Consider the following 21,293-nt stretch of genomic DNA (forward strand, 5'->3'; position numbering starts at 1 on the left):
GGGTCGCCTGCAAAGGGAGATAAGAGAGAATTGGAGAGAAAGAAGACCTTACCTGCTAAAGCTGCATCACGGGGACATCACACCGACGATCCTAAAAGGGAAGACATCATTTTAAAAGCATTTCGCTTCGATAGCTGCAGCGCTGCATTTCACTCACCTTTCCTGGGCACCTCCATCTTTAGCAGCGATCATCCGGATCCGCACCCACTTCCCAGAGCCTAGAGAGAAAAGACAAGAAAACATGGTGAGAGAAGGAAGGGAAATAGGAAAAGCTCAGTTTCCTTCTAAGACTTACCTGTTGGGTCATTCCCATTTCATTTTGGGTCCTGCCGCTTCCTGGCATTCCGGACTCCGGCCCCAATGGGGAAAAAAGACAAAGACATTGAATGAGCGAATGCAAAGACATTACCTGAACGCTCATCCAGAACTTACACTTCGGGTCGGCGCCATATCTCCGGCATTCCGAACCCCAACCCCTAAGGGGAAAAAGACAAAAGCATTAGCGCTTGCTGCAATAAGACAATGAACATTATTATTAAGCTTGAACTTTTGAACTTGCAACAGAACTCTTACAGCGCCTCACCTGAATAGTCAAGCTTATTTTGAACTCCCATCAAACCTCAATCCAGTGAAGTAACTGGGTTTCAACACGCCCCTGCATCAGAAGCAGGACGGAGAACTCATCCTTCCAGACCCTAAGGTGAGACTTCACGGGGAATCGTGGAAGGGTATCGAGGAGGGTTGGAAGGGAGTGGGAGGCTTGAGCATTATTCCGTCAGTAGGTAATACTCCCTTTTCACGCACAGGGGAATATTCCTGCGAGCCAGAAAAGCCAGAGTAGAGGGGCCCTTCCTGTCCATCATCAGAGTCCTGCGCTTCACCATTGAAGAAGCATCAGCACTCAAAGCCAGACCTGCGCCTCCGTGGGAATCAGGTGAGTGTGACAGAACTGTTTGTAAATTGTGGCTTAAATTGGACACTTCCTCTAAGAAAAAAAAGGGGAATAGGGACATAAAAACAGACACTCTGGGCCTCATTACAACCCAGGCGTTAATGGTTTAATGGCACCGTCGGCGCCGTTAACCCTTAACGCCTGATTACCATTTTAACGCCTGCTTTTAGCAGACGTTAAAATGCAAGGCGCTAACCCGCCTTGGTGCTAATTACGGCACCGTAATTTACGGTGCCGTAATTAGCGCCTTCCCCACTCCCATTATGCCCTATGGGGCAAGAATGGGGAAGGGTAAATGGGGAATGGGGATTTACCGCCCCACTCACCTTGGAATGGGGCGGTAAATCCGCCATCCACCATGGTGTAAACAGAGTTTACACCATGGTGGTAAAGTAGGGAACTTACCGCCTGGGTTGTAATGAGGCCCTCTGTGCATCCTAGTTGCAGGGTGAAGGAGAAAATTGCACGTATAAGCCACAACATAGTCTTTTGACTTTGAACTTTGGACTGAGGCACACTGAAGGCCTTGATAAAAAATAACATGCCAAATTTTGATCAAGGACACATAAATTGGAAGAAAATACAGTATCCAGACTCATTCCACAACGAGACCCTATTCGGAATCACTTATGGTGTCCTGCAATAGCGACATCACCAAAGATGTGGTGATATACTTTAATCTAGTGCTGAGATCGTACCAGTCATTGGTGGGGTGATTCGTCAGTGGTTACTGACTTTCTTCAAGATCCTGAAAACGGAAAGACAATAAGATTGCTTACTGTAATTGCTGAACGATTCCTCTCACTTCCTGAATACAGTGAGGAGAAACCAAATGTCTTGAGCAGAGAAGGAAATAAATGAGCTTGTCAATACATTTTTCTTTTGCATAATTGAAGACTGTCCAAATCTTGTCGGAAGAACGACAGACACACTCATGTTTCTTCAAGATCCAGCGAATACAGAACATCTAAGCCAACTCCTAAATAAAATTGTGACCTTAGTTGCACTCCACGCGAATGGACAGTGCAGACATTGTTTACATTGAAGAGAAAGCATACAATCCTGAAACTCAGCAAGACAGGACGGATGTCACTGTCACTAGAAGACAGCAGATTGGCTCACAACATCCTCTTTCGTCTAGTCACTGACTTTCCAGAGCTAGTGGGGAGACTGATCGATATTGACGTCCTCACATTTATCAGAGATCCAGCTCATGTTGCACAGATGGGCATGCTCTTGATTGGAATCGTACTGCAAATAGAACACTCTAACCATCAACCGAACTATCTGAGGAGATTCTAAAAGCTTTCTGCTGTGGGACAAATCGAGGAAGCAGTGTCAAGGGTTTCACATTCTTCCATTTGTTGTTATTTTGTCTCTATTCTTCATCGTGACCAGGATACAACATGTCTTCGGGACTGAAGCAAATCCGAGGCGTGGACTGGGAGCTGACCTACTTTGAACATGCACAGTAACAGGACCTGCCGAAGTGTTATTTGATTTGATTTTTCCCATAGTTTAGCAAAGGAATTGTATCCTGAAATAAGAGACAATTCACGCCCGCAAGAGGGTGGACACTTGTAGGACACCTGAGCCACTTAAACACAGAATCCGACAGACAATATTGTTTAAAGAAGTATAGTAAAAGGTAGACATTTTGCAAATGATTGAGATGGGGATCCACAGCAGCAATCTTGTCCTCCCACAGGAGGAGACACGTCCACGTTTCCCTGGAATAAATGCTGCTTCCTGACCTACATAATGTATTTGTGCATCATATTCATAATTGTTTTACTGTCTTCCAGTGCACCCACCTTATGATGCATACATGAAACCCACAAAGGCACCCAGACCTTAAATAGTCATTCCGGTCCCTAGAAGATCTGATGGTGGAATGAATGAGCTTGAAATGGATGTAATTAGCAATGACTCTCACACACTTGTGGTAACAAACAAAAAGAAAGGCTGGAGACAGGGTTGGCAAAGAGTGAATGAAGAAAGATTACTGACAACCACACCCATGCAAACACTGAATGCACACGCAACAGGCCTAGTGTCAATGACTGCAGAACCACAATTCAAAGCCTCAGAGAAGAAAATAGTGCATACTATGGAAAATATCACTACAAGTAAAGTAAAGAGCCAAATGAAGGAAACAGACATAATGGAAAGACTAGAGGAGCTGAAGAAGAAACCCACAGACAGCAGTGACACACATATATTCCATTGAAAGAGACAAGTACAAGTCCCACAATACAGCCATATACTTGACCAATGTCAGGGTGGATGAGATGGGCATTTATAACCAGCAGGAAAAAGATATATGAGGACAAGGAAATAACTGCCAGACTTTTGTCTACTCAAATGGTACAGATGAGGAGGCCTGCACCATGGACCAGGATACCTGAGCTCCCTCCAGCAAGAAGGAGCCATACAGATGCATTCAGGGATGTAGTGATAGCAAATTACAGGAAAGCACCAAGAATCAGGAGAAGCATGTATGGGGATGACCACAAACTAAAAAACGACCTGGATAGCACAGCACATGTGGGAAACAGCATTTAGTACCAGCACATGAAAGAAGTTGGAAGACGTAATTCAGGAGGGGAATGCTTTGTTTGTGCACTCCTACCATACAGCATGGGGAAGTCCAAGATCTTCGTAGCTGTAGAAATCGATGTCCAGACAGCACACTGTCTATCACACGTAGCAATGTGCAAGACCAGAGGCCAGTTCATGGGAAGTGACGCTTCCCTAATCTGGGCAACTGAACCAGCTTATCCCGACGAAGATGATTATCTTCAAGACATTAAGACAAGAAACAGAGCTCATACTAGGAACCATTTAATCAGTACGATAAACCTGGAGTTAAGGGAGCAGAAATAAGATGGGAAGTGAACCCGAAACTAAATGTCCAAGGAAAAACTCCACAAGAAGCTCGAAGTTGGAATAACAGTGGCCAAATGCAGTTTTAGGGAACAGTGCTTTCACCAGACGGATGGGAGAAAGGAGTAGTAATCTGCAGACCATGGAAGGTCCTCGGAGACTGCAAGGAGGCAATTGAAAATTCACCAAGGATATGCAAACCATTATGGCCAAAGCTTGCAAAACTACTGACATGGGCCGAAGACAGAGGAGGACCCTTACAGATAGTACCACTGGAAAGCTCAAAATTGTGCTTCAGGAACAATGGTATGAGAAAGATGGGAGAGAATCAGAACTGTGGACGAATCTTTGATGCTCCAGGAATGGTTCATGGCACTGCCGTAATTATGGATAATTATTGGGAATGTGGATCTAAAGCATACATCAGACTGCCAAGAGACTGGGGAGGTATATGCACAATAGTGAGTGTCCACGTTCCAGCATTAGTGATCCAGAAAAGTGACCCGAATATTGACAGTTTCCCGAAAGCAGATGCTCATCTGATGAAGAAGAGATCTGTGGAACTGCTAACTCGAATGAAGAGAGATAATTACTTCTCTGCTAAATCAGAAGAAGCCTTTCATGCAATCTCATATGAACACAGGCTGTTTAGCCTCACCTCATCAGTGTTCACAACGATTTTCGTGCCTAGAATCAAAGTTGGAGTAAATACTAAATGGTTACAGATAACCAGATGGGAGTTACTGCACACCATCAACACGGCCATAAAAGGATTCAATGCAATCAAGGAAGAGCTAAGAGCCATCCGACTGATGACTCTCCAGAACAGATATGTCCTTGACATGATCACCGCTATGGATGGAGGAGTTTGTGAAAAATGGGAGAATCATGTTGCACATTCTACCTTCTCACAATGAGGAAAATGGAACTTTAACAGAAGCTATAAGTATGCTGACATTCTGCAGAGCCAGATGATCGATGGAGTTGATGATGACATCATGAGTCCCACAGTGGATGGCAGATGCATTCAAATTCTTGGGAGCCCTGCTAGTGATGATATTGCTAGGATTTTGTGTTATCAAGATAATAATCTCTCAGTGCCAGAAGACTGCTAAAAAAAAAAGCCATAGGGATGAAAATCATGATTGATGTCAAGCCAGGATGGAAGCCCAAAGACCTGACTGATGAAGAAATAAGAGACTTTGTGAAGACCAGCATTCACGCACTAGAAGGAACAAAGTTTCTCTATGCCAGGAAGCACAGAAATTATGTGGGAAGATGGGTTTATTGCAGCCCAAATGGACAATGTCAACTGATCACATGGAATAAGGACGAACATGTAAGGACAGCAGGAAGCCTGAAAGGAGTAATAAAAATCTGGACTCCAAAGAGACACTTCTTCAAACTGTCATGTACAGATCCGGAGGATGAAGAAGGCATGAACCCACGCGATGGAGTGAAGATGAATACAGAAGAACCGAGTAAGATGAATCCAAAGACGGAAGTGAAAGTGGTTGATGAATCGCCCAGAGGAGGGAGTGTAGAGGAGGTCCCAAATAAAAGCCTGCACTCCAGTCGCCCATTCTGAAATTCCAGGAACATTCACACCAAAATATGTGACATATGATGAGCGAATAGACCAGCAGAGAGCCACAGTGGGGCCCTGCCCAGTGCCTATTAGAAGAGCAACACTTATTGAAGTACTGATACCCAGAAAACCATGGACAGTAAGGTATCCATTGAGGAAACCCTACCGGTAAATGAAACGAAATGAAGATTGCCTAAGTACTGTCCCGTAAGAAACCAAAAAGGCCTTAATGGAAGACGAATGGTGAAGTCACGAGGGCCCGGAATAACGTGCAGATTGAAGAAATTACAACCAAAGAATGACACACAGAGACAAAAGGCCATGAATAAAGATATCTTGAACCCAAAGGGGGAGAACGATGTTGAAATACAAGTTCAAGCTGTAAGCAAGATGAAGATATTCATCCAGTTTACACTGTAAATATGCTTGGAACAGCAAGAAAGCTAAGGAAACAGTGCGGCTTGCTATGCTAAGTAGAAAAGTAGTGTGGCAAGTGCCATTATACATAATCTACCTCAAACGAACTACCTTATTATAAGTATATTTCCACTTTGCAAACGAAGCAGAACCAACCCAGGTTACTAAAGGCCAAATGAGCAGGGATTCATATTTAGCAAAACGAGAAGAGAATCGAAACTCAGCAGAGGCAACTTGTGCCAGGGAAGCCAGGGTCATACCAATAGAAGCTATGAACAGTAGCTACTTTTAATTGAAACTAAGAACATAATATCCTGCCTCTGAAGGATCGAGATAAGAAGGTGAAGGCAGGCGGCGGGTGAAACGAAAATCAAATGCACAAATTGAGAGAAACAAGACAAATTCACGGTGTGGGAATCACGTGACCAGCCGAGCAAGAAGAAGCATGGGTTCACACCTATGCTTGGCACCGGACCAAGCAGAGATATCAGAACCTTTCCGGACAGAAGATGCAGTTTCGAGGCCAACCACAGTGAACTAATTGACACATGGCTATTAAAGTAGTGATTGATTGTAACCATAATTGGAGGAAGGCCGGGTAATGAAGGGGCACCCCACACCTGGCTGACCATTCTCCGTGCTGCTAAGCGAAGTGGAAAAGTATGCATGGGGTTGGTGCCAACCCGATCGCAATGGACCAAATAATCTAGGGTCCTATAGTTAGTAGAACCAATGAGACGTCATACTTTTAGTGACGTCTACAGTAGTCATTTTTGAAGGAAGGGCTTAGACGCCCACCTGACAGTGTTTACCCAATCCCCTCACTCTGTTACCATATACAGATATAGTACCTATAGTAAAGTTACCTTTTCCTAACCAATAGAATTGCATGTTAACTTTTGAGTGTTACACATCAATTATGACAAGTTTTGAGTATAAATGTTACAACTTGTATGAAGTTCGTTGGAGTTGAAGCGAGAAGGACGATCGCATCACTGCTGATATCCATGCCTCCCCGTTTTTTGTACTTGTCATTAAACGGACTCCCTTTGCCAAACCATTGAATGTTCCTTATTGATTAGTGTAGGAGTAATAAATCTGCACCCCCATCCATCTCAAGGGTGCAGCTATCTCGTCTTAAAGTACTTCCGAGCAAACCTCGCCTCTATGGGCCGGCCGGGGGTCTCGGAGTACCCTGCCCTCCAGGTATTCTCTGCCAGATGACATCGGTTTGTTTCATTCAATGATCTCACAGGCCACGAAGCTGTTAACCTCATGCCTGAGTAGAAAAAGGAAGGGATTCCTTTTCGAGCAATGGAAATCCTCCAAGAGGACTATTGTTTCAGTTCCTCTTCTGGATGACATTTGGGAGGATGGCCTGTTGGTCCTGAAGACCCCTTGCACGACCCCAGCAAAAAAGGATTGTTTGTAGCAGAAATACCCGATTCCGGACACAGCCTTGTAGTGCCTCCGATCTCGACCATCACCGACTCAGTGTTCTCTGCTGCAGCTGGAAAAAAGATCAGGCAGGTAAGAAGCTGGATGCGACTGGGAAGTGCATCATCACGACGGCAGCGTCTGCTATCAAGCCCGCCTAGGCTTTAGCTATTCTCTCAAGGTCTGACAGCTTTGGTATAAGGTGGATCCCATCCTCGACTTCCTCCCAGAGGACACGAAGGCCAAGGCCCTAGCGTTGTGCCAAGAGGGAGAGGTAGCCTCCGACCATGCGATTACTGTTGTCATAGATTCAAGATTTTGGCAGATGGGCAATGGAGTGGCCCTCGCAGCCAAGATTAACTCAAGGCCATCAACTTCTGCACAGATGTGCAGACGAAGGTGGTAGACATGGCATTTGATGGTGACAACCTTTAAGGGAATGCGGTTCACGATACCCTGTTGGCCATAAAATTGGACACCAAGACAGCACATTCACTGGGCACTCGAACAGAGGAGGCCATCCTCTAAAGGGAAAGTCTTGAGGTCCTCTAAAGGGTTCACCATACCCTATTGCCAGCCCTCCCATTCAACCAGTCAGGGGGCATATAGGGGACATCCCTAGGCCTACAGACAGACGTGGCAACCACGGTCGTTGCGCTCCAGCATCCAGAGCGCAGATGCCAAAGCAAGCCTGACCCAACACAGGGCCCACGCCGCACCCGAGTGGGAGGTCGGTTATCACAATTTGTCAACCGGTGGCACAACATTGCCACAGCCAAATGGGTGCTTGATATCCTTCAACAGGGTCACTCTGGAATTCCAGGTAAATGCCCTCCCATCCCTCTCTTTGGCAGACAAGAACAGCACGTAGCGCTTCTACTAAAGGAGTTTCAAGCCATGCTAATCAAGGGTCCACTAGAGCCAGTCTCTGTGCCTCCGAGACTCCGGAATATACTCCAGATAGTTTCTGGTGTGAAAGAAGTCAGGCGGGTGGAGACGCCTCAACTTATACCTTAAGTTCCAGAAATGTAGGATGGTCACGTTGCAGCATGTGCTCGATTAACTGAAGGAAGGCGATTTCCTGGCGACCCTCCTACTTGGAGGATGCTTCCTTCCACATCCCCATTCAAAGCAAACACCGAAAGTCCCTGCATTTTGTCATTCAGGGAAGACATTACCAGTTCAAAGCCCTGCTGTTCGACCTAAAGTCTTCGGAAGAAAGAGTGAATGCCATCCTGAGAAAGGTCCAACGGCTGTTGACTGCTTTTCGTTGCACAGTCCGGTCCATCAATTCCCTGTTGGGGTTGATGTACTTCTGTATCCATCTGGTGCCCCTTTGCAGAGTATAGATAATACCTCTTCAGGAGTTTCTGGATGACAGATGGCATCAAGCCACCGGTGCCTGGAATGACAATATCGCCCTCAGTCGTGCCCTGCAGTGATGGTCCATTCTCCTGCATCGCTCACAGGGTGCTCTGTTTTAGATACCAGCTTATCAGGTGACAATCACGACGGACGCCTCTTTGAAGGGGTGGGGGCCCACACAGGACCTTCATACGCCAGAGGCCTCTGGCTACCGGAAGAAAAGGAATTGCACATCAACGTCCTAGAACTACAGGCAATTTTCTGGGCTATCAAGTCTTTTCAGCCTCAACTCCAGGGGAAGGTGTTGCAGGTCTTCACGGACAACACCACCACCATGTTTTACATCAGGAAGCAGGGCTGGACGCGCTCTCCCATTCTCTCTCGGGAAGTGCGGAATCTTTGGCACTGGGCCATTGCTCAACAGATATTTCTCAACACATTTCACCTGGCGGGCGTTCAGAACACCATTGTGGACTCTAACCAAGGAGCTGCTGTCCTGCTACGAATGTGAGCTCCAGCAAGCACATGTCTTGTCTCTTCAAGAAGTGGGTATTTCCTCAAATCGAGCTCTTTGCGACAGCTACCAATGCCACTTATAAGGTCAGGTAGGAATTTGGGTGCATCCCAGAGTTCATAGACAAGTTATAGACAGGCCTCGTACCCTCTGCACCCCGGTACCCATAAACCTAGAATCCCTGTCCCGGGTGCCCACCTTGGAGGTTTTGGTCAACCTAATGCTTCATGGTACGAATAGACAAGTGTTAGGATTAGAAAGAATATATGAGTGTCTGGGGTCCGGGGTCTCGGGGTGTCTTCGTTTGGTCACTACAGGGGGCCAGATGTGTATCTGTATCAAAGAGCAGAGGAGCATGGGCCTGGTAGTTTACAGCTTAGCAGGGTGGGATCAGAAGGGTCTCGAGCAGATTAGTGAAGAAGGATGGGCTCTCAGGCGGAGGCCTGTTCTGGTTTCACACAGTGCAAATTAGCTCATCTGTTCCAGGATGACACTGAAGTTTGCATCAATGAATAGCTGAACTTCCGTGAGAACAGGGTTTGTGCGAAGCTGGCAGGAGGCAGTGGGGTGGGGGACTTGGGCTGGTTGTGTGGAAGGGCAAGCAGGGGGAGAGGGAGAGACAGATTTTTAGAGATCATTTTCAGGCCTAGTAAAAGATGGCGTCTGGCGGATGATCCAAAATGGAGCCTTTGCACGTTAATAGGGTCTAGTTACATACTTTCCATGTTAGTAATTAGTAGGTGATTAACACAGACTGTAGTTGGGAAGAAGGGGGGGCGTCTTCCCCACCCTTCAACACAAGTTTAATCCGTGTTGCGGAGGGGCAGGATAAACCACCTCTCTCACAACACTCAGTTGCTACGGGTCATCAACACACTCAACACCGCAAGATAATGTAATTATATTTGTAAAGTGCTGACTACGGCCCACAGGCCCAAAGGCATCTAGGCGCTATGACAGGCAGGCGCCCCCTTGAAAGGAAAAGGAAATGGCGAGAAAGAAAAAAAAGAACCTCAAAATAAGTACGTTTTGAGAGCTTTGCGGAAACCAAGAAAAGTAGCTTTGCGAAGCTGAAGTGAAAGAGAGTTCCACAGAGAGGCGGTGAGAACAGAAAACGAACGGCCTCCAGCCCGAGGTCTGCGATAACTGGGAACTGTCAACAAGTTCTTAGAGGCAGAACGAAGCAGCCTAGCAGGAATATAAGAGACCAATTTGGATTGAAGATACTTGGCACCCGATTTGTTGATTGCACGATGCACAATGCAGAGGATCCTCAATTTAATACAACTATTCACCAGGAGCCAGTGAAGCTGTTGTAACAGGCTGCAGGAATTGGAGAGCCTGGTCGCACCCAGGACCAGGCAAGTGGCAGAGTTTCGTAAGAGCTGCAGACATTGAAGTGGAAAGGCTGGCTGGCCAACATAGATTCCATTACAGAAATCCAAAGATCCCATAATGGATGTAGTCACTCCTTTGGTCTGAAGCTCAGTCGCAAGAAGCTCAGTCATAAGAAAAGCTAAAATGTTCTTCAATATCTTCAGCTTAAAAAAATCCTGAGTTACACACGGATGAAACTTGAGCTTCTCTAGAGCTTAATGGTAGGAATTTAACACCTAGCCTCTTTACTAAATTACAAGGTTTGGGACGAGGTCCAAAAGAGTCTGGTCAGAAATCTGTAGTCAGGCTACATCAGTAGAAACGGGCCAACCAACAGGATCTCTGTTTTTTCATCATTTAACTTGAGCCAGTTCTGGCCATCCATTCACCAATTGCAGTGAGAGTTTCTCAGTTTAGATGGTGAGTCCAGGCAATAGAGCCGCTGGCTGTCGTCTGCGTATGCATAAAAAGGCACCTAATGTTCATATATGAGGTCTACTAGGGGTTGAAGGTAAAGGTTAACAAGAAGCGTTGACAGCGACAATCCCTGGGGGACACTACAGGAAACATGGGTAGACGGGAATGAGGAAATAGTGTAAAAAAGTGCACACTGGAGTAAAGCTTTGTTGCTCTTAAAGGGTTTTTCCAACCTGGAATATAAACCAAGAATGAGACACATTCACAAAATAACAGTCACATAGATACATTTATTTACATCAAACAAAGCACTCGCGTGGAGAGAGGCGATAACATATGCTTTTGCTAGGGCTATCTGGCTTTACTTACAATGGTCCATGCTTAAATACTATTATTTCAGCTGTGCTACCATAGCACGAAAATAACACAAAGGTCTTTGCGGGAAAAATCACTTGGCAGGGTGAACAGAAAGTTTGATGAGTAATTATAGTGAAATACAAATAGACATACAGTGGGAGGCTCAACATGTGTTCCTTTCTGTACTTGGCCTGAGGTCAGGGGGAAGTTACCAACTGGTATTTATATATGCTATTTTGACTGCAAACTATTACTTAGTTGCCAGTTGCCCGACAACAGTGTCTGTAACCCTACACATAGAGGTCATTTGGGAGTTTTGTTGCTTGTGGGCCACAAGTAAAAACTGTTGTGTGACACATTATAGACTGAGAACTGGTGATGATAAAATATATTTTTCCACAAACGGCCCTTTGAACACCAGTTCTACTATATATGGTATCTTATAAACACAAGTTCTGCTATACAGGTTGGGAAGAGAAAGGACACTCTGTGCTAATGTCAATAGCCATTATTTCTCGTATTGCTACATCTTGTATTATTAATGCATTACTAACAGATACAGATGAAACGGGAGATTCGAGCAACCGGGCACGTGCCTGGCAGCAAACAGGTAGACAATGTAGAAGAAAACCGGCACCTAAGATAAATAGGACGACAATCATTAGGAAGGCACTAATTTTCCAGCCAAAAGAGCTGATGATGGACCAAAAGGAACTGGTAAGATCCCATGTGCCAATGGGCACGTGGGATTATTCAGCAATACCATGCCACTTCTTTATTGCTTCGCGAACAGAAGTGGAGGTGTTTGGCACATAGACACAGCAAGTTGCCCCTAAGATTTTGCATACACCTCCCTTTTCTGCAAGTATCATATCTAAAATCAACCTATTTTGCAGAGCCACAAGACGTACCGCCTGTAATTCTCCAGAAATGTTACTCAATATTTCAGTGGTTTCATTAATGGTTGCTTCTAACAATCTAGCCAGGAGACGGATATCCCTAGAGTTTATGACAGTGCCAAACCAGGGGATGTTTGCTTGGATGAGATTGCCAAATAGCTGTGCACCAGTATTGTCCTGAATAACAGTTCTGCTATGCCTGGTAGGGTTGTCAACAAAAGGGGGTCTAATATGGCTGGAAATACAAATCATAAATGGCAACGGCCACTCCAATGGGGAGGTAGCCAAGTGTAAGCGTTAAGCCCACAAATTAAATACACTGAGTCGCCAACATAAAAGGGAACATCGCTATCATCTCTAGGAATGGTGAATGTTATGTTGCAGTTGGTGCTATATCCTAGGAACTTAGAACCATTCTTCTCAGTACAAACAGCCCTTGTTATATTGGAGGCACGGATATGCAGGGAAGGGATCGAAAATGAATGGGAGTTATTATCCATTAGCTGTGTAGTAGGTAGAACCAGGGCAGCCGCAGTCAGCAGGCCAGCATGGGAGAAAAAAGGAGTAAACACATCTGACAAAGGGAAAGTTGTGTTTGGGAGAATACAAAATTCACAGGCTCCTTTGTGCAGCACTTGCTGTTGTAATTGGGCATACAAAGAAGAGGAGGATGAACGGGAAGCATAGGGGACATATTCCCTGGGCTATTCCTTTAAATATAGTTCTAATTTCTATATGTAATATAGCCACGTGTAAAGCATAATATGAAGTAAAGAACAGGAGGGGTAACCATTGCAGTGGGAGCCCTTCATCTACAAAGGCAGGAAACTGTAAGCATACATAACAATTGTCACATTGAACTCTTTTGTGTGTATGATGCATAAGTATAACAAACACATTTCTGCTAATTAATTCACAGTGATAATGTTTGTCAGGGGGTAAAGTTTCCATAAGAAGATTAGGAAAGGGTACAGGTGTAGGTTTTATCGAAAGGGCCAAATACATATCGGATAATACAAAAGCACCAAGCAGGATCCAAAAACAAGAAAAAAGGCACAATCTGGAGCGATACCATTTTCAATCAGTACGCAATACGTCATTTTTTGTAGGGCAATTGTCTTTGGTCATGAGGAAAACAATTGAGAGGCAATGTATCCGTGGAGGCGGCAAAAATATTTTAGTAGTGTCCAAAATACCTCACCCCTGGGTAGTCCTTTAAGGTTGGCAGTCTTGACCACCAGGGTAGCTGCTCTCTCCTGAGAGTTTTCCGAAATCAGTTTATCATTGAAAATGTCATTATGTTTTTCTTGGTCTCAAATTATAGTGTGGCCCCTCTGTTGGCCCCACAACGTCTTTTGGGCACACGTTAGCTGGAGAAAGCAATCCAAGTTCCTTTTTCCCAGCTGACGTTTCTACAGGGGAAAAGACAGGTGGTGCAGCAACACATCCGTTCTTGGGCTGTTCGTGTGGCAGAAGGGGTAGAGGTGCTTTCTTCACATGACTGGCATGAACCCAGTTTCTGTGCCCGTCACCTTTGACCGATCTTTGTGTTGCCAGGAGCACCAGCAATGACCCTTTCCACCTGGGTTGCGGACCCAAGGTACGTTGAAAGTTCTTAGTCAGCACCCAGTCGCCAGGCAGGATAGTGTCCCAGCTCCTCCAAGGGCTTGGGTAGACAGTCTTTGACCTGTTTATGAATAATGGACAATGCTTTAGCAAGCTCCTTAAAATAGTCAATCAGCAAAGGATAAGGCACATTAGAGAATGTTCTTGGGTGAGGCAAGCCCCACACATTGGCTGGGTGACCCATAACAACCTCATAGGGGGACAAACCCACTCCAGAATGTGCAACAGTTCTCATACAGAATAAAGCTATGGTACGGCATCCAACAAGCTCAAGCTGCCACTTGCACAAACTTTAGATAGTTCTTTTAGTGTGGCATTACAACGTTTCACTAAACCTGCCGCCTGTGGGTGATATATTGCATGCAACTTTTGCCTTATACCCAATGCCTTGTCCTATTCACAAAAAGAAAACCATTAGTGCTCCATGTTAAGCCGGGCAGACCATAGCTTGGAAAATATTCTTTGACAAGGGTTTTTGTCTGTACTCAGTGCAGCATTATCTCTCAAGGGAAATGCCTCTACCCATTTACTGAATATACAGACAATTACCAAAACATAATTGTATTTCTGACAGGGAGGCAATTCTACAAAGTCCATTTGCAGTGCTTCGAACGGTAAATCTGTGGGACCAAAATGACCCTGGGTGTTCCTTCTGCCTTTCCAACATTGTGTGTGGGCACACATATTACACTGTTTACAAAATTCTATTGCTGCTTTGCGAGTATTCGGGTTACTCCAAAGTGTAGTTAATAAATGAATCATGCCGTACATCCCTATATAAGCCGCTTAATGGGCAACTGATACCATCAGAGGTACGTATTTATTTCATAACATCCATCTCCTTTTGTTTCCCCTGTCCACCCAACACCCATCCACAAAATCTCCATCAATCTCCTATTGTTTCAATTCCTGACAGCATCGGCTTGGAAACTGACAATTGTGTGAACTGTATTTTCAAAAGGGGCATGATCTGTTGTGCGTGGACAGGAAACGTAAGTAAGAGAGTGAGGGATCTGGTCAGTAGTTTTTGCAGTTGCGTCCGCAAACACATTGCCTTTACCCACGTGATCAGTTATTTTAACTGTTTTTAATGTAGTTATGGCATAAGCATGCAGTGGATGAGCCATCGGGTAATTTGAAACAAGAACCATCAACATGTAAAATGCCGTCAGGCTTGTCTAATGGAACATCGGTAAAATCAACACATCCCTTCATCTCCATGTCTCTTATTAGTATACAGTCATGCAAGACATCTAGTTCATCAGAAGGGAGGGGCAGCAAGGTGGCAGGGTTCAGGGTATTACATCTTCGCAAAGTAATGTTTGGTGCAAACAGGGCCAACTCATACCTAGTGAGCCATGCATTAGTTAAATGCTGTATTCGTGTTCGGTTCAGGAGAATATCTGTTGGATGGGGAACAATAAAAGTTAAAGAATGGCCCAATACTATAGTTTCTGCTTGTTTCACAGAAAGGGCAGCAGCCGCTACCCCTTTAAGCAATTTGCCCTCCTTTTAGCCACTGGGTTTAGGCTGGTCGAAAAAAACCCATGTCCTATTTTTCTCCCGTTTTGGTTGAGTTAGTAGGGACAAGGCACATTTAGTTTATGCACAAACAGAGAAATTGATTTATTATAGTCTGGCATTCCCAATGCAGGAGAGTCGTATAGCGCAAAGGTGAGTGCCTCAAAGCTTTCTTGATGAGACCGAGTCCAGGGGAGAGGTGAGGAACAGGAGTAGTGTTAGTAGTAGGTTCCAGTAAGGGCTTAGCTAACAAAGAAAAGTTCTGAATCCATTGTCTACAGAATGAAGTCATCCCCCACAAATCCTCTAGCGTCTTGTGTGCTGTGTACTGGTATGTTAAGCATCTTTTGTATCCGCTGAGGGTGCAATCTTTTCTCTCCTTTAGTAAGTACATGAACTATATAAATGACGTGCTTCTGACACAGTTGTAGCTTATTTGGGGAAACCTTGTGTCGCAAGGGAGCTAGAAACTCGATCAGGCGCGTAGTGCAGTCCATACACCCTTCCCTGGTATCTGCTGCTATAAGTAGGTGATCAACGTACTGCAATAACACAGTGCCTGGAGATGGGGTAAAAGTGTCCAATTGTGTTTTTTAATGCTTGGCTGTAAATTCGCTGGATCTCTGTGTATCCTTGGAGTGCTCTACAAAATGTAAGACCCCATGCTGGATAAGGAACTGGTTGCCTACCTCTAACTCCTGTTCTCCAGCATGGGTCTTGCATATTCACATGCAATCCCTCCCTCCTCCGCTCTCTGGCTCTTCTTGGTTCCTACTGCCGCTTTACGTGCATGACCAAATCTGACGATGGCCATCAGGAGTGGAGTTTAGGAGGACGAATGTCATTGGCTGGGGCAGTATGACCAAAGTGACCGCAATAGGCTATAGAAGCGACATGTAGTTTCATCTTTAAGGCAATATTGCTTTAATATTACTGAGGACTCCCAGCCTGACGACGGGGAATATTCATGAGCATGTGAATCCATCTAAGATCCATGCTGAAGAACAGGATTTACAGGTAACTAGTTCCTTTTTGGCGACAGGTATGGGGGTTCACACAATTGTGAACTAAAGTTCAGGGTGGCGACAGCCACCAAATGCTGGTGAGCTGAGCAGTCTAACTAAAACTGTGTGGTTACAGCCATCTGCTTATAGCTAGTGTTTGACATAGGCATGCACATTGCTGATCTGCAAGGTGTTAAGAAAATGCGCTGGTATGCGTAGCTACTTGGGTGCCTTGTCAAAAAAATGCTCCCACCATGCTTAATTGAAGTTTTTATCACTAAGCATCCACCTTAATTAGCATTCATCAGGGATTTTTGTCTGACACACTGGTCACCCAAATGATCCATTGCCACGGTTTAAGACACTGATGGGTACCAGACCCATGATAAAACAGCTGTACCATTTTCCTTAAAACTGACAGTGGGCTGTGAGGGGATCCCATGGGAGGTTGCAGTCTGTGCTTGGGCAGAGGAAGCGGACTGACAAATATGGGAGGTGACTGGAGGATTAGATGAGCAACCACTCATTTTGTGTTTAATTTTTTTGAGGGGGCAAATAGTGTCAGAGAACCCTGTCTGCCCCTGCGTTGATCTGAGAAGTGGGGGCTTAATAGGGATTGCCCCTGCGGCTTTCATGCAGGGTTGGGGGGGCCAGGGAGCAATCAGTCTCGAGGCAGTGCCTGCAGAAATTTTGGTTTTTGTTTTAATTTATTTTACTTCTGCCCCTTCCCCTGAGAAGGCAGGACTCACCAGTGTTTTGCTTAGGTCGTGACTAAAAGCCGAGTTGAAGTAAACCTCTTCATCCACCTGACCTACCCGTACCCTAAAAAAGCAACAGAATGTACAGTTTGTTCACAGTACTTAGCTTGTGCCTTTTCAAAAATATGGTTATTTCCAAACACTGCCGCCAAATTGATGCTTTCAAACTCAATCTTGTTATTGTTAAGCACAACAAAATGTACAATTGTGTTTAACAAATCGCTGACCCCGTGCCAACATCCACCAATTTCCCTTACCCTGCTGCCTCTTCCATGAACTACAATCTTGAACTGTTATGGTCTTGTCAGTTTTAAAGCAGGTTGGAATATTTAGCAACTGTGCCACCTTGTTGACTGTTCTTTGGTACCAGAAGACTCACCTACCGATTGGCAAAAAAAGAAGTACCAACAACAATGTTGATTTATGTTCAGGTTAGCATTTTATGCTAATGTACTATTTTCTAATTTGTCTTTTTAAGAAATCTACAGCTGAATACGTGAATTCTGTATGTGGTCCAACTCCTTGGGACAACGAAGATTATTTAAAGCCAGTTTTGCAAGATGATCTCTTACTCCAGTTTGGTAAGTCTGTCTAGTAATAGATCAATTATGTATTTGAAAGGATATTTGTTTCTCTAGTGTAGACTGTAGTCGCACATATTTGGCAAAAAGGTTTTTTGTTAATGCAGTGCATCTGAGAAGATCGTGGCTAGGTTTTCTGCTTAAATCACGAGTCGTTTGTATGTATGTTTGTTCATCAAGAAGTTCACAAAACATTTCTCCAGCATTGAATCTTTCATATATTAACATGCTGTATGAATATTCCCCGTCATCAGACTGGGAATCCCCGGTAACATAGAGCAGTTTATTTTTAAAATTGAAACTATAGTCACTTTAGTGCTCCAGTATAGTCATTTGGGGCTATAGTTCCCCACAGACAATAGAAAGGGCTTTGTTAGCTCCACCCCTCCAGGCCATCTTCAGATCATTTCTTTCTGCACGTTATGTGTTGAGAGTCCTCAGAAATCTCTCTCGTTATTCTTCAACGTTTGTCCTGCTTTATTGCATAAAAATGTTTGTTTCTTCGATATTGTGAATGTCATCTAGGGTTGCTAGTGTTCCCTTGACTGTTGGAGTGGATTTTCTACTTTTTCTGCTGCGAGGCCTGCATCATCCAACATGGTGGACATCAGATAGAGGTCTCTTCAAGGCCTGTGCCAGATGTGGCCTCAAGAATGTCTCAGTGGCAGATCTCCACAATGATTGCCTCTACTGCTTCTATCCAGCCCACAACATCCAACACTGCTCCATCTGGCATTCGTTTTCTAATAAAAACACTTCGGGACCGGCACCAAAGGTTAGTGACATGGCTCGATGATGCTGTGGGGCCTTTGACTCGGCTTCTGTCCAAAGTCATGCCTCCCTCAGACAGAGCAGGCCCATCCAACGTACTCCCTCTTCCAAGAGGTCGAGATCACACAAGGATACTTCCCATGGGAGAAAGGCAAAAAAGGTCCAGTCGACCTCAGCCAGGAATGCCACAGCGTCAAGGACTACCTCTGCGTCTTCGTAAAAAAAGCACTCCTTATTGACGTCGAAGCAGGTCAGGTCCTTGTCTATGAGTCAACGGCCCAAGGCAGTTCCTCATCCACAACTCTGTTGACGAGCCAAGGCGGCAAGTCTTTGTCCATGACTCCGTCGACGAACCCAGACCAAGTTTTCTGCCGCGACTCCACCTACGATCCACAAAGTCTAACCTTCTACTCCGTCAATGACATTGTCGACTGCTAAGCCTCCGTACCAGCTGCTGCATGCCTCATCAATGATTGCCACTTCCTCGTTGTCCACGGCATGCACACTGCAATTGCCTTCGGCCCTGGCTGCCTTAACCAGGCCTCCATGTCCTTTTCCTCTTGCAATTGATGTGACTCCCACTATGAGTTCTTCTGCGTTCCCACCTGTGATTCTTCACCGTGGCCTTGACAAAGACTTCAAGGAACAGTAGGGGTGTTTTCCGATGATATGGAGGTACATTCTAGTCCTAAGGCCATGCCTCCCCGAAGGCAGTTTCAGCACCATTAGGGCATCTCCTACCACTCCAGCTGGTCTGCCTCCAAACCAAGTTCCTCCACCATTGGGACCTTCTAGAGACATTTCCATGGACATTTTGACAACTCTGCAGTCCTTGGTGTCAGAGCTATAGCACAGGCTGCCTGGTCCATCTATGTCTCAACAGCAATGCCCATCTGCATCACTCAATGCACCTCCTCACCCTCCCAGGGACCAACTGCCACCTGTCCTTTTGCACAACTGCACAGACACGGAATCTGAGGATGACGTTTCCCAAGGGGATGCCTGCGGGCACACCAACGGCGTGGATACAAATTTGATGACCTAGTGCCAAGGGATGGTGAACCAGATGATGATCTTCTCTGTGATTCTCCCCCAGACGAAATGGGATCTGTTCATGCTCTGTCACTGGCCACACAAATGTTTGGCTTAGTTCCTTCGGAGCAGAAAAAGGATTGTTTCCTTTGCCACCGGTGAGAGCAACCTCAGAAATCGCTAGTCTCAATCCCATTGCTGCAAGACATATTGGAGGGCAGTCTGTTGACCATTACCAATACATCCTCTTGGCCCCCCTAAAAGGAGAGGTTCCATAAGAAATATAAAGTCCTAAATTCCATACCTAAATGCCTCAGATCACAGTGTTGAGGAGGCCCCAAGATGGCCCAGAGGTATCAAACTCAATCCAAACAAGTCTCAATGATGGAGTAGACAAAATGCACGGCAAAACCCAGCTGTATTCACACTGACAAAGCTGGGACAGCATACAAGTATTAAAATATTGTTGCTCCCAGCATGTTAATCAAAAACATTTCCTTAAGTATTAAAACATGTCATAAATGACGTCACAATAGGATATCAGTTCATAAAACATATGGGGAATGTGGATAGGTTAGTGGGTTTAGCTACATATAGATTCCATAGGTGTTAGACTTTTTATTGGGTTACAAGTATCTGATGGCTTCACCTGGAACCACCCCTATATAAGGTTAAGCACGTCTCTAGGACAAGTGGTTGGTTGGCATATTACTAAATGGGCGGTGTGGCACCAAGGGTTTTGATAAGTTTGCTCTTTACTAACCAACCGTGGATACTTGACACATCATCAAGATAGGAGACAGACATAGAGTGGTGGGCGAGAGGCCCATGGACTGCTCGTCTTCCAATTAAAATTACCATCCTATGCGTGGCTTTACTTGAGCCTGATGGAGACGTGAATCTTCAGAGTTCCGCAGCACTGCATCTTACATATGTAATCCCTGCCACTTATTATGAAGCTGAACCCCAGTGGAGCATGCTAAAGGGTCCGTGACCCTCCCGCCATTTCCGCTTGTCACGAGAAAGCCTTTGTGAAGGGCTTTTTGGAATAACTTTTCTCCAGGCAGGCGAAGTACCATGGGAAGCTCAGGTCCGATACATCGAGCCTTAGCAGGTGTAGGTTATACACTATTGAATGCTATTTTGCCACTCTCCCCCAGAGGCAGATTGCGGCTGGTGACCGACTCGGTGTCATCTCCGGGGTCCTGCACCAAATCCTCGATCGCAGCTCCCTATCGGTGTGGTGGATCGCGACGCGATTGCGGAAGTTAATCCGACATATGAGCCCACTGCTTATAACATTGAGGATAACAACAGAAGAGAGCAAAAGCAGAGAAAGCAAATTTACCACGCAATGAAAGTAAACAGCATGATGAGAGAAAGGATAGGCAAGATAGATAGATCGAGCTAGAGGAAGAAGCAAGGAAGCAGAAAGAAATTAAAGACAAAGCAAAGGGAATAACAACAGTACCTAATTAATGGATGGGAGGACAAATATTTCTTAAGCTGGTCGATAAGGGCATTGATGGGGTTCGAGAGAGAAGAACGGGAGAAGGAAGAAGAGAGCATATAAAGAGAAGGAAAGAGAATACAAGCAAAGGGAAGAACAAAGAAGGTACGAGACAAGGAAAGAACAGGAAATTAGAATAGACGAGAGGAGGTAGAAGCACAAAGAATGTAAGTACATAGGTTGCAAAAAGGCGAGAGGAAGATGAATTAAGGGAGATGAGGAAGAGAGAGGAAGAAATAAACAGAAATAGGGGACTAAAAGTTGGCGGAATGGAGTATTGG

At 45.1% G+C, this 21,293-nt stretch overlaps 1 protein-coding gene across 2 annotated transcripts in view; it reads left to right on the forward strand.

Moving 5' to 3' along the window:
* The window catches only part of PRMT3 (protein arginine methyltransferase 3), a 2,239,468-nt gene that overhangs the window by 433,787 nt on the left and 1,784,388 nt on the right, over window positions 1-21,293 (forward strand). For both annotated transcript variants that reach the window (XM_069623482.1, XM_069623481.1), the window contains exon 5: window positions 17,597-17,699. In XM_069623482.1, coding sequence (XP_069479583.1) covers window positions 17,597-17,699 — 103 coding nt within the window. The remainder of the gene's footprint in view (window positions 1-17,596; window positions 17,700-21,293) is intronic.

Source organism: Ambystoma mexicanum, chromosome 11 (genome assembly GCF_040938575.1).
Source record: "Ambystoma mexicanum isolate Mex_15411 chromosome 11, UKY_AmexF1_1, whole genome shotgun sequence".
Taxonomy (NCBI): Eukaryota; Metazoa; Chordata; class Amphibia; order Caudata; family Ambystomatidae; genus Ambystoma; species Ambystoma mexicanum.